The 13,127-nt window shown below is 44.9% G+C and overlaps 2 protein-coding genes across 2 annotated transcripts; one reads left to right on the top strand and one right to left on the bottom strand.

Moving 5' to 3' along the window:
• Positions 1-177: 177 nt before the first annotated feature.
• SERPINF1 (serpin family F member 1) lies at positions 178-7,162 on the top strand. The gene is made up of 8 exons (XM_010177346.2): positions 178-187; positions 2,701-2,786; positions 3,179-3,377; positions 3,456-3,611; positions 4,405-4,608; positions 5,407-5,549; positions 6,163-6,373; positions 6,754-7,162. Exons 2-8 carry the CDS (start codon positions 2,709-2,711, stop codon positions 7,011-7,013), a joined length of 1,251 nt encoding a protein of 416 aa, XP_010175648.1. The 5' UTR covers positions 178-187; positions 2,701-2,708; the 3' UTR covers positions 7,014-7,162.
• Positions 7,163-7,673: 511 nt separating this feature from the next.
• On the bottom strand, positions 7,674-12,615 carry SMYD4 (SET and MYND domain containing 4; the record flags this gene model as incomplete). The annotated part of the gene is made up of 7 exons (XM_010177348.1): positions 7,674-7,993; positions 8,694-8,817; positions 9,171-9,287; positions 9,725-9,857; positions 10,508-10,674; positions 10,984-11,166; positions 11,463-12,615. Coding segments are annotated over 7 exons (2,028 nt in total), but the record flags the coding sequence as incomplete, so codon positions are not given.
• Between the last annotated feature and the right edge of the window lie 512 nt (positions 12,616-13,127).

Here is a 13,127-nt window from a genome sequence, read left to right as displayed (position 1 = left end):
AGCAGGAGGGTAGCAGAAGTGGAAAATGGGAGCAGAGCACTTTAAGAAAGCCTTGGGAAGCTGTAACCTGAAGCCTGAGGAAGGCTGGGCTGGGGGAAGCAGCAAAAAGCAGATGTGGATGCACCAAACCCACACTGTCCTCAACTCGCACCCGCCGGGAGCCTGGGACAGCCGAGAAGAGCCCAAGGTAAGGACAGCTCACCCTTGGTCACTGCCAGTGGCGAGGGGAGCAGAGGGCAGAGGGGCTGAGGCTGGGGAGCTCTCAGAGGACCTGGGAAATGGGTAGAACCATTTTTCTGCAGGTGTTAAAAGGTGGGATTTGTGGGATTCCCACCAAATGAGGCATTTCATCAAGGGTTGAGAGCTGCCAGCTTCCCAGGGCACCTCTTCACCTCCAGGGCTGAACTGTGCTTGGGAACTGGGGTGGTTTTCTGCCCTTCTAGCATCTGTGTTGCAGCTGGGAAGACACTTCTTCCTTACAATGGTAACAATTTTGGCAATAATGAAATCCTCTAGAGCTAGTGGGTGCAAGATGCTTCAGAAGGAGTTAGTGCTGTGGGGTGGAGCGATCACAGTGAGAAATCTGAACTTGTGGGTGATGTTTCATAGCACCCCTAAAATCAGAAGTGTTTATAAATGATGTGAGACTTACATTGCTATAGATGGGAAGCAAAATAGTTCCTTTGCACCTGCAGGCCTTCACAAATAGACAACTCCCGGACACCAAGTTCCTTCTCAGCTCATTTCTCAAAGTTTTCTTCCTGTACCTTCCTGACTGTAACATCACATGCTGTTGCTCCTTCTCTTCTCTTTAAAGGCAGCCACAGATTTCAGTATCGTGCCTGAAACCATCCCACCTCTGCTCCAACCAAATTCTTTTCTCTGCATTTTTGGCTGTGCGCTAAGAGACATACAAATAGAATCCAGATGTTCAGGCCAATTCAAACGCAAAAGGCTTTGTCTTTCTAAAATGGAAATTGCTTTTTGGCAAAGTTTGAGAAATATGAAGCTGGTGACAGTACTGGCAAAAACAATACAAATCTGCAAAACCAATCTCCGCTCTCATGCTCCCAGGAGCTCACTGTAGTTGGAAGGAGAGGTTGTGTCCAGAGAAAAGGTTATGCTCCATGGAAAACCTTCATCTCTAAACCAGATTGGGCCAAACCTCTTCCATTCAGGATGCAAGAGCACTGCTTGGTGCAGGCATCCTCACAGAGCCCTCGCTGAGACCTGTTTTAACTCAGACTCATGCAGGGTTTCTGCCGTCTCTCTTTCAGCATGGTGCCTATTCATTGTAACACTCGGCAATGATAAGAGCAAACCCAGCATCGTATCCACTATCATACCATCAAATGCATTGGTTTGTTCCAGTAAGAGTAAATCCTCTTGATACACATTTTCTGCACCAGAATACCTCATCCACTCAGCAGCAAGTCACAGGATACAAGTGGACAGGGAAGAGAGGGGACCACTTCTGTGTTACACTGTCTAAACACGCGTGAAAACTTAAAACCTCCACTGTGACGCCTTTTTCTCCCAAGGCAGAACTACCTCCAGAAGAAAAGGGTTTTGTCAGGAAAGGGAAACAGTGAATTGTCTTTCACTGAAGTAAAACCTCTGCCTGAACAGCCTGGGTCCTGAACTGGGGCTGTTGTAGCCACGTGGCTTTAAGTTGTATTTTCTACCAGCAGGCATGTTTTCTTTATAGCCAAAGTTAATCTGAAACATATGTTCTTTCTCCTACTCCACTGGACGCCTGAATCACAGGGGTTAGTTAAATACAACTCTCTTCCTTTAATTTCTGGGAATCTATATAAACATTGCTTCAGACCAGCCTCACTGGCGTCTGTTCTCAGGGGCATGACTCTGCTGCAGTAGCTCTGGTTTACCCACAGTGGAACCCTGGGTTACACACTGCCCTTCGGACCAGACAGATCTCTCTGGAAGGGCCACATATCCCAGTAGTGGAGAGATGAAAAGTGGATTCCACAGAAGGAACAGCTCTGGGAGTTTGGTACTTTTCTCCAACCTTCATTAAAAATGTGGAATAAGCCAAGCTCTGTCTTTCACTTCTCTAGATCTGGCCCAGTGTTAGATATTTACTCCCAGCCCCTTTCCTTACTGTCCTTTAAGAAAGCCTTTCTATTTTTACTTTACTGAATTGTAAATAAGAAGCAAAGGATGCATGTAGGCTGTAGAGCCTTCCAGGTACCTGCAGACACAAGAAACATGACAAAACTGCTGCCTGAATGCATGTAACTTGTATAGCAGAGTAGTAACCAGCCAGTTTCATCTTCTACCCCATTCAACAACACAGATTTGCTACCTTTTATAAATGAAGTATTGAATTTTTTGAAGTCTAAAACTCAGAAGATAAGATTTAGTGCTTTTTTGGACCTTGGCACTCAGTAACTACCAGCATCAGTGTGGTTTGGGCCACACACATCTGCTTTGGTGCTCAGGCACACCCAGGCATGTGTGCTTGCCCAGTTTTAAAGTCATTTGGGCCAGGCTGACTGAATACTTCAAACCAGAGAAGAAGAAAACCCAGCTAAGATCAGGTATGTGTTTCACAATCGGGAAGGACAAGCAGCAGCATGTCATTGCAGTTCCTGTCACAACCAGGTACAGCAAACAGGAGTGAGAGAGATGTATTTGCTTGGTTGCTTAAACTCCCTCTGTCATGTTCTTACTCTGTAGGCTCAGGCATGCAGATTCCAGTGGTTCTCCTTTTCCTGGGTCTCTTAACTGTCCCAGGCAGATCCCAGAACGCAGCTACTGAGCAGGTGAGTAGGAGGCAACATGCAGAGAGTGAGGGAGAGATACCTGGAGCAGGTAATTTAATTTTAGAGAATCTTACAGAAGGATTAAGCACTAACCTCCTAAGTGACTAGGATTTTCTTTAGCAACATAATGAGACTAACTCCTGCTTTACCTAGATAAAACCACAGTAGTTACATCAGCAGATGACTGTGAGGCAGAAATAGTGGACTCCAACCTGAGTGCTGCCTTTGGCTTTATTTGGACACTAAAATAACTGTTCCTACATTCTCTATCAGTAAGATTAAGCCAGTATTTCTGTAGATCATAGCAAAGTATCCGTAGATTGGTCACCTGTTTATCACAACTGTATCTGCCCTGGTCAACTGCAAGTCTAACCAAGACTTGTACCTGCTAGAACTCTGCCACCGATGGAGCTAACGCCGGCGAGGTCGAAGAGGAAGATCCGTTCTATAAGAGCCCTGTAAACAAGCTGGCAGCTGCAGTCTCCAACTTTGGCTATGACCTGTACCGTCAGCAATCCAGCCGGACAGCCACTGCCAATGTGCTACTGTCTCCATTCAGCCTGGCTACCGCCCTTTCTGGTCTCTCGCTTGGTGAGTTCTTGCCCCTTCTCCTCACACGCTGTTTGGCCTGATGTGCCTCCCTCATGCTGTTGTCCTTGTCGTTGGCAGGGGCTGGAGAACGGACAGAAGACGTGATTTCTCGTGCTCTCTTTTATGATCTGCTTAACAAAGCTGAAGTTCACAACACTTACAAGGACCTACTGACCAGCGTGACTGGACCAGAGAAGAGCATGAAAAGTGCCTCCCGTATCATCTTGGAGAAAAGTAAAAGTCCTTCTTCCCCTCTATCAAGTTTTACCTAAATAACTAGCAGCAGGTCAAACACACTGAATAACACCGCACTAACAGCTTTGGCTCTGACACTGTTCAGCCAGGACACAGACAGTGCATGGAATGCTGTTGCTGCTCCAGAAAAAGCCTGGAAAGTTTGTGTGCACATAAATAAAAGGCCAGACTTAAGCACACAAAGACACTGGTGACAGGGCAGCTAACACGCAGAAGACCTAGAAGAAACTTGCTGAGAATTTTGCCTTCACTCTAGGCTTTCTGGCAGGTGTTGATAACTTCCAAGAACCACAAATCACATTTTCTCTTTGTGATAGCATTCAGCCATATTCCTTTGTTTAATTCCTTGCAGAACTATTTGAAATGTCTGCTTTTGGCATGCAATAAACATCTGCTGAGAAAGCTAAGAGCTATCTTTTGTAACCTGCTGGTTCCAAAAATCCAATAGGCTGAGTAAGCTGTACTTACTCATAAAGCAAGCTGGAGAACAAAGAAAGACTGATGTAGGAATAGCTGTGTCCAAGCCTTCTGTTTTTATCTCCTTTCTTTACATTTCAGAAGAGAGTTATTCAATACTCCAGCATGGGTGGCTATAGGATTTGCATCAGTTTCCTCCAAGTGCCTTCAGTCATTCTTCAAACCAGGTTTCTATATCCACACAGCCACAGATGTTTTATGAGAACACTGCTGCTGGGCTTTGGATTGCAATCTGCTGCCTTGAGATTGTTTTGATAAGGGAGCTAGCTGCAATGTCAATGTTTTTGTTCCCCAGGACTGAGGGTGAAGCCTGGTTTTCACAGCCAACTAGAGAAGTCCTACAAGATGCGTCTGAGGGCACTAAGTGGCAATACCCAGTTAGACCTCCAAGAAATCAACAACTGGGTACGACAGCAGACAAAGGGAAGGATTATGCGGTTCATGAAGGACATGCCCACAGATGTCAGTATTCTCCTTGCTGGGGCTGCTTACTTCAAGGGTAAGAATGTTATGTACTTGGTTACAGAGAGGGTCTATTAAGGATGTGTTAGAGGAGGTGTGAGGAAATGCTCTCACTTCCAACAGAACAAACAGACTGCCAAGGAGACAGAGTGTAAGAAGAAAGTGTTTGAGAACGTTTAGTAAAGAAGAAAAAAATGCAAGCTACCTGAACAGAAATAGTCCTCAAGGGAGGAATTATTACTCTTGGGAAGCTGAAACCTGACCTGTTTGCAGTAAGAGACCAGAGAAGAAAGTTTAAGCTCACAAAACTCCACAGCAAGAGAGAGAATATTACCATTTAGGGAAGGCAGAGCTTAAAGAGTGTACTGAGCCTTTTTACCACTGTAGAGGGAATGGAGGGAGATATTAAGAGAGTGGTTCTAGAACATGCTGTAAGCCAGTGTCCTGGAGAATTTATTGCTTAGAGACAAGGAGCAAAATAAAGGGTGGGGAGAGAAGCACTTTATATGCATTGACACAATTATTACCCTTTAAAATAGTTTTGTAATTACATAAGTAGACATCAACCTCCCAATAGCCACTCCACCCATACACTGGCTTGATTTTTTATTTCCCATTTAGCCAATTCTCAGATGAAAAGGAGGGGCCAAAGAGTGGGAGTAAATCAGTAGCTCCAATCAGTCTATTTCCATCTCTATCATCATTCAGTTACACCCCAACTCTGAAAGCACAAATCCTGTATATATAAAGTGCAAGATTACTCAGCCCCAACACAAGCCTGGTTTCATGTGCTATTATTCCAGAAAATCCTCCTTTTTATCTTTTAAAAAAACAGGGACATGGAAAACCAAGTTTGACACCAAGAAGACTGCCCTGCAGGACTTCCATCTGGATGAGGACAGAACTGTGAAGGTGTCCATGATGTCAGACCCCAAAGCCATACTGCGATACGGTTTTGACTCGGAACTCAACTGCAAGGTCAGAGAGCAAATATTGCACAAAATCTCCTAAACCTACTGAGGAACGTGCTCAGCTACACTTACCTGTTAACCCATTCCAGAAGACAGCCTCCCTCCTCCCATCAGCCTAGTTTTGCAATCCCTATTTTGCAAGGCAGTATGTTGATTCTTGGAATATCCTACTTCTACATTGGCTGTGTGACAAGCAGTCCAGAATTTAAATAATGCACAGGTCCTTCTAGCCTGACCTAAAGTTGGGCAAGAAGGGCAGGGCACACTCCTCCAAACCTTTCCATCTCTACTTCTTTCAACAAATCTTTCATGGTAGTATGAGCTTAAAGGTGTTTCAGCTGAGAATCCCCCAAAGCAATAATCAGTTCATTACAAGATCCCACAGGTGAGAGAGAGCACTTGCCACATAACAGCAGAAAGAGTGCAACATGGGTTGAGGGAAGCCTGGGCCCCTGAGGGGTCAGGAAGCATCATGTCCGATAAATCAAACAGGGAAGAAGACTAAAGGTTAACTGGAAAGGCTGACCAGGCTGCTGAGATTCAAGCCTGTGCCTGATACAGGATGGGTAAAACTGTTTATTATTGAAATGACCCTTTTTTATTTATAATTGGCCTTCCAGATTGCTCAGCTGCCCCTGACAGAGGGAATCAGTGCCATGTTCTTCCTGCCAACGAAGGTGACCCAGAATATGACTCTGATTGAGGAAAGCCTTACTTCTGAGTTTGTCCACGATGTAGACAAGGAGCTGAAGACAGTCCACGCTGTGCTAAGCTTGCCCAAACTAAAGTTGAACTATGAAGAGGCACTTGACAGCACAATAAAGGAGACAAGTATGTACATCACACATTCTCCACAGACTGCCAGGGCTCAAAGCAGTAAGCAAGCTGCTTCCTGCTCTCAGAAGAACGTGAAGCTGGTGGGCTATTAGTTAGGTCCTGGTGTCAGTCTGTAGAGATTTCACCAGCACCTAAATCACCTTGGTCCAGGACTCCTCAACTTTTTATCACGTTTTTCCACCAAGCTCCTACAACATTTCTGAGATTGACAGGGAGAAGCTCAGTACAAACAGATGTAAGCTTCTTCTCCCTGTTACCCCAAATAAACTCTACCAGAGCAGCTACATGCCCTCCTGGATCACAGCATTGGCAGTTCTGCTACCCTACCTACAACCTATGCTTTCAGATAACAGAATTTTCTTTCTTTCCTCCAGGGCTCCAGTCACTTTTCACATCACCTGATTTTACCAAGATTTCTGCCAAACCTATTAAGCTATCTCATGTGCAACACAAGGCAATTCTGGAGCTTAGTGAAGATGGGGAAAGATCCACACCAAATCCTGGGGTGAATGCTGCTCGTCTGACCTTCCCCATAGAATATCATGTGGACAGACCTTTCCTTCTTGTACTGCGAGATGATACCACTGGAACCCTCCTCTTTATTGGCAAGATCCTGGATCCCAGGAGTGTTTAGATCCCTTCACAATAATCTGCAATGGTAGGGCCCAAACGGAGAGGGTGGTATTGGGAGGGATACCGGCTCCCTGCTCTGCTGCACAAAGACACAACTTGCAAATCTTATTCCTTCATGCTGCAATAAAGGAGCTTTTGCTATTAATCTCAGCAAGCCCCAGCATTCTCCCTTGAAAGATTGTCTGCGTACATCATATGCCTTCATGCTCCCATTTTCCCCAGAGGAGCCACAACACAGTTGTGTCCCCTATACACAAGCATCATCTGGTGTTATACTGCATTTTTCCCTATCCTGGCTTCCAACCTGACACCAGTTGTTTGTACTGAATCCCTCATCCCTGACAGGTCTGTGCTGGCAGCCATCCAAGTTCTGCAGTGCCCTCTCTTACAGCTTGTAAGTTTCCACTTCCCAGCCTGCTGCCTCACCCATTCCAATCATTTATGTTTCACGCTGGCAAGAAGAAAAGTGCTTTACAGCATAGGAAATAAAAGGCAGTGTGGTCTGGATGACTGCATGTTCATAACCATCAAGGTTATCACACAAGGGAGACTCACATCTCTGGAAACACAGGCATACACAAACATCTCAAATATTTGCTTCAAACCCACATGCAGAAATTATACACCAGCATCTATTCCCACCACACCACACACAGACCCCTCATGTTAGAATTGGTCATTTTATTTACAACAGTCTCACTAAAGAGCATTTCAAATTTCATTCAAGAAGTTGTTACACGTTATTTTCCAGCTTGTACTACGTGACTACCTTACCACATGAAACTTAGCTTTGATGAAAGATCATATCGCAGCTTCCTTTGACAGGGAAATTAAGTCCTCTGAAGGATGCTTCTGGGAAGCTCTAACAGACAGGTCTTCATCTCTTGTAGTTCCTGAATCTGAGTACTCTGAGGACCACAGTGCACTGACAAAATCTCCTCTGCTCTTTGAATTGTGCTCAGAGCTTCAGAAACTGCAAATCTGAAATAGGAAGACTATAAGAACAGAGTATACAAAATACTTAATTCAGCTTCTTGACTTACACAACCTTTAATTGTTTCCCAACAAAAACCTAAACCTGTTCATGGGTACAGATCCTACCCTCCACTGCCTTTCAGCACCAGGCAATTAGTGTGCACTACAGCTGCAAAGGGAGGATGGGGGGGGAAAAGGTAAGGAAATGGACAAAACATTAGCTTTGAGTATAGGTACCCGCTACTTCCTCACAGCAGCTCCTGCTAAAATTAATTCAGTTAAAGGGAGGTGTTGTGAGAAGATTTTCAGAAGGAATTTGCTTACCAAAAGACAGCCAAAATACAGCAAGAAGATTTTATTTCCTCCTTTGAAAAGATGTCAGCAACATTATAGAACTGAGGTATAAACGCCAAGGATGACTAGTTAAAATAAAACAATAGGACAGGGAATAAATGGAGCCAGGGAGAGGAAAAGAATAGACAGGAACAAAGCAGAGAAATGGGTCCAAAGAGAGACAGGAGGTATAAGCGAACCCCAATGGAGTTAATGAACTTGCACTTGAGTTATGGCCAACTTTTGTACCTGTGCCAGACTGCCCAGGGTGCTGTGAGACACCCTGCAAGGTACCAGGGACAACCTGCCCTGATACAGTGTCAGATACAAAGGAGTGGTGCAGAGAAGGGACAGAGAACGAAAGCAAATTTACCCATTGAAGAGAATTTGTGCCAGCTTGAGAAGTTCATGACCTATTTCTACACTTGATGGCCCATGATGCACTTCCACAATCTTGATACTTCTCTCCAGGTGTCTGGCTGCTTCTTGCCACTTCCCTGATGGAAAAAAAAACAAAATAAAAAAATGAGTCATTAATAAATATTTTCTAGAGTTACTGCCACCTGAAGAATCTGACAGCATTATGCAAAACGTGATGAACTACGTCCACGGCACTCTTGGGAGGCTGCTGACCTCAGAACCAGGACAGGGAATCTAGAACACGAGATCACATTATTGCTCACAGACTGCTGGGAATGCAGTTCTGGCTAAAGTAGTCTTTCTGAGAATCCTGCTGTCAAAATTAGAGAAACACAGTAGGAGAAAAGTGAAAGGGCTAGTCAGAGAAAAGGCTAGTCATGTTAAATTCAAAGTTCAGAAAACTAAAGACAATGAGAAGACAATGCCATACCAAGAGTAGCATAGACCCGTGCCAGATGATCCTCCAACTCTCCCATCACCAAATGCTCTGGAGACAAGAAGTTTCCAGCATCCATCTGACACTTCAGGAGCATTTTGATAGCCTGATCTATAACAAAACAGGGTATAAAATTCATCCTACTGGACAGTCTCCAGTTTTCCATGATCCATGAAATAAAATCAGTCCAATCTCATCTTTGCATCTTAGATAGATAGATTGGATTTGGTTAGGATTCAACATCAACTTCATCTGCAACCCTGCTTATTCTAACTCAGTCTTGGCTCGACTCACTCCAGGAAAGCAAGGCTTGGGATCGCATAACTCCAGTGTTACCCTGAGTTCTTTTAGCTACTATGGAACAACGTGTGACTTAGATTAACACCCGGATCAGGGGTATAAAAAACCTAAAGCTCAAGTCCCCAGGGACACCAGGCTGCATGCCAGAAGACCCCAACTGTATAAACAACAGTGCCATCTCATGGCTAGAACTACTCCCGATGTGTACTCATTAGCTGCTGACCTTAAAGCAGAAAGCTGAGCCTTACCAGCCTTCTTGTCTCTTAGCAGTTCTAATGCTTTCTTGATTTGCTGCTGAAGGTCCCTTAAACGGCGTGACAGGCTCTCTCTGCTGACCGAGACTGCACAAGCTTCATTTGAACAACAAAGCATGTCTTCCCCCTGTGGAAATCATCACTGTCGTCATTTGCTCACATTCAACTTAAAGTTAACTTTCTGTCTCCATTATCTCTGTACTGTGCTATAGGGATGCTAAATTGTTTCTCAGTTACATTCATTAAACAAAGTGACTTGCTTGTAAATTGTTCTGTTTTATGAGAAACTTCCAGGAATAGCTACGACTACGTGAGCTACAGATTAGGCCAAAGCAGAGTCATGTGGTACACAACTAATGTTCATACAAAATACACACCATGTTGACTTCTCCCCATCTAACCCACACTACATGCTGTTTGCATTTACATCCTATGAACTGTCTCTACACACAGCCCCTGTACATGCACCTTCTGTTCTAGACTCCAGGCCTCCATTTTCTTTCCTAAATATCTCCCTTCCCCTAATCCACAGCCCTAATATTCTAAAGCTCCTTCATCAAATTCGAAGGGATTTTAACTTGCTGTTACAGGCATTATTTTCCTTGTAATGCTGGAAGACTGACAGACAAGAAAGCTGCTCAGACCTGTGAGATACTGTGTTGACTCTACAGGGGCTTTTGCCTTCTGAGCAGAGATCACAGACCGAGGTCTTTAATTCTCAGCTTTCCCAGAGACCCATCCCCCCCAGTTATACAATCATAGCTATGGAAGAACTACCTGCATTTGAGCCCGGCAGCTAGGGCAGCAGAACGAGCTTCTCACAGACACCACACTCTTGATGTCAGACTCTAACTCATCAAGGCACGCCTGACAGCGACACTCAAAGAAATACTGACTGAGAAGCTGCTGTCTCTCAGCAACCCTCATTCTACATCGGTGAGGTCCTGCAAAGGGATGGCAAGGGTAGAAATCTCAAAACAGATACAGTTCTTAACATCAGACTAAATCTAGCTTTGATATAATTGAGACTAGCTATATTATCTTTTGGAAATGGCATAACAGGAGATTGAAAATGTAACAGTGGGCTCAGGGGATAAAATCTTGCGTTGATCTCTTTGATCAAGGCTCGTAGATAAACAAAGACTCCAGCGATATTATACTGGGAATTATGATATTAATAGCAATCAGTTCACATGCCAAGTAGAGGTGAAAGGATGTCTGTGCCTTGAGACAAACAGAGAGTTAATACTTACCATAGCAATGGAAAATCTCTTGGCCACTTGGGATTGGCTGTGATGCCCTGACAGTGGCAGCTGTCCCACTAAATGACACACTGATATTGGGACAGCACGAATGGTTCAGAAGGCTGAGGACAGGAAAGAAAGCTGTCGCCAGGCGCACAGGCTTCTTATTTACAACAGCACCATCTCCGGACCCTAAAGACAGGGGAAAAACAAGCAGGTTGAAAATGAGAGCTCAGTAACCCACGCAACTTACGCAACGAATTGCAGATCGCAGTAGAAAGGTTTCTGGTATATTGCTGCAATAAAGAATAGCTAAATACCCTTCACATGTCAGCCAAAGAACAGCCCAGCATGGGACAGGCCACTAATTTTAAGCAGGTCATTCCTATCTGCAATGGGAACTTTTTACAACTATAATTCACTCTCTTCACTTTGCACAAGCTAGATGAACAAAGACAACAGAGAAGGGTTTAAAAGTTTTATCTTACCTGACTCCTGCATTACAGTGACCGCTTGTGCATTGCACTGCAGCTGCAACACGTGCCTCAGCATCGCTTCCGCCAGAGTCTTCAGCTCTGGAGACAACTCATCCGATGTTTTTTCACATGTCTTTGGTTTGGACCACTTCTCACATGATTCCTGATTCAAAACAGCAGCCTCTAGGCCAGCTTCTTGCAGCTGTTGGCATATAGCTACTACACTCAGCATGCAAAGGAACTTGTGTTCAGGGCTGTGCTTCTCAGTATGTGGCAAAAGGTTGAAGACAGCTTGGTAAGAACTCTGGTACTGACCATTGTCGTTACAACCAGGGATACCTCTGGTACCATGTCTTGTATCTGGTGCCTCGCTGAGATGTTTGCATCTTGCCTCAGGGTTATGAAGGTCCTTGTCACTATTGTGGGACCAATCCACCAGCCTGCTCACCTCTGCAAATCCCGCCAGTAGAACAGTCCTCAAAGCGACGTGGCAAAAGACCCCTAGTGTGAGAAGCAGCGCTCCCAGGGAGCACTCTGTCCCGTGGTACCGCTCCCACGCCACGTCTGCACAGTTCTGGCTGCAGTACTTCGCATAGCTGCACCCACGGCAAGGCACTGATGCTAAGAGCTGCCTCAGACAACAGTGGCAATAAAGATCTGCGTTAGTGACTCGAGTATCCCACGCTGTTTCGCTGCTCTCCTGCAGAAGGTGGCTCTCCCCTGGGCAGAGCACGCTTACAAAGGCCTCTTCTTTCACCAGGCTCTGTCCTGGCAGGATGTCCTGGCAGGCCACTAAGTGACGTCCTCTCTCTAGATCAAAATTCAACCTCAAACATGAAGATGCACCCGAAATACTGTCATTCTCTTTCCAGATCTCCGACTTCCTTTGAATGTCACCGCATGCTTCTCGTGCAGGCTCTGGACAGCTCTCTTTCTCATGTATTTTAATCTTCAGTTGATTTAACTTTTTTAGCAGTGCCTGGTGTGTAGGACTAGTCATGATCCCATCCATAGCAATTTTATTCTCCACCACACTGAGGGCATCTGCTGCATCCTGTAACCTTCCCAAACACAGCAGACATTCAGCTTTCCGCAGCAAGACCTTGGGCAGCAGCCTGTCTGGATAACCATGACTTTCAGCCCTGGCAATATCTTCCAAACAAACCTAGAAACAAAGACAAGGCCTTTTATATGTACTTGAACCAGCTGAGACTCGTGCATAAAATTTTAATAAGACTATGTTAATCAGTGAATTCCACATACATAGCCATGTTAGCCAGATAAATCCTCCAGACATAGAACGAGAAGGAAAGCAGGAACTCTTCCAAAGTCCCAGTAACGAAAGCTGTAAGCACAGCTTCGGAAGCACATCTGATCTACTGTCATAGAATGTTGGGAGTTGGAAGGGACCCACAAGGACCATCGAGTCCAACTCTTGGACTCAAATCATAGACTCGTTTTGGTTGGAAAAGACCTTTAAGATCATTGAGTCCAATTGTTAACCTAACCCTGACAAGTCCACCACTAAGCCAGGTCTCAAAGCACCACATCTACGTGTCTCTGAAATCCCTCCAGAGATGGTGACTCTACCACTTTCCTGGGCAGCCTGTTCCAGTGCTTGACAACCCTTTTGGTGAAGACATTTTTCCCAATATCCAATCTAAGCCTTCCCTGGTG

Source organism: Antrostomus carolinensis, unplaced genomic scaffold (genome assembly GCF_000700745.2).
Source record: "Antrostomus carolinensis isolate BGI_N321 unplaced genomic scaffold, ASM70074v2 scaffold16091, whole genome shotgun sequence".
NCBI classification, from domain to species: Eukaryota; Metazoa; Chordata; class Aves; order Caprimulgiformes; family Caprimulgidae; genus Antrostomus; species Antrostomus carolinensis.
This window is presented reverse-complemented; position numbering and strand designations above follow the sequence as displayed.

What these genes read in the sequence shown, in the direction of transcription:
- SERPINF1 (XM_010177346.2), top strand. Translation starts at nt 2,709, where the DNA reads ATGCAGATTCCAGTGGTTCTCCTTTTCCTGGGTCTCTTAACTGTCCCA. An exon ending in AGAACGCAGCTACTGAGCAG is followed by an intron (nt 2,787 to 3,178) that starts GTGAGTAGGAGG and finishes TGTACCTGCTAG; the next exon opens with AACTCTGCCACCGATGGAGC. An exon ending in TGGGGCTGCTTACTTCAAGG is followed by an intron (nt 4,609 to 5,406) that starts GTAAGAATGTTA and finishes TTAAAAAAACAG; the next exon opens with GGACATGGAAAACCAAGTTT.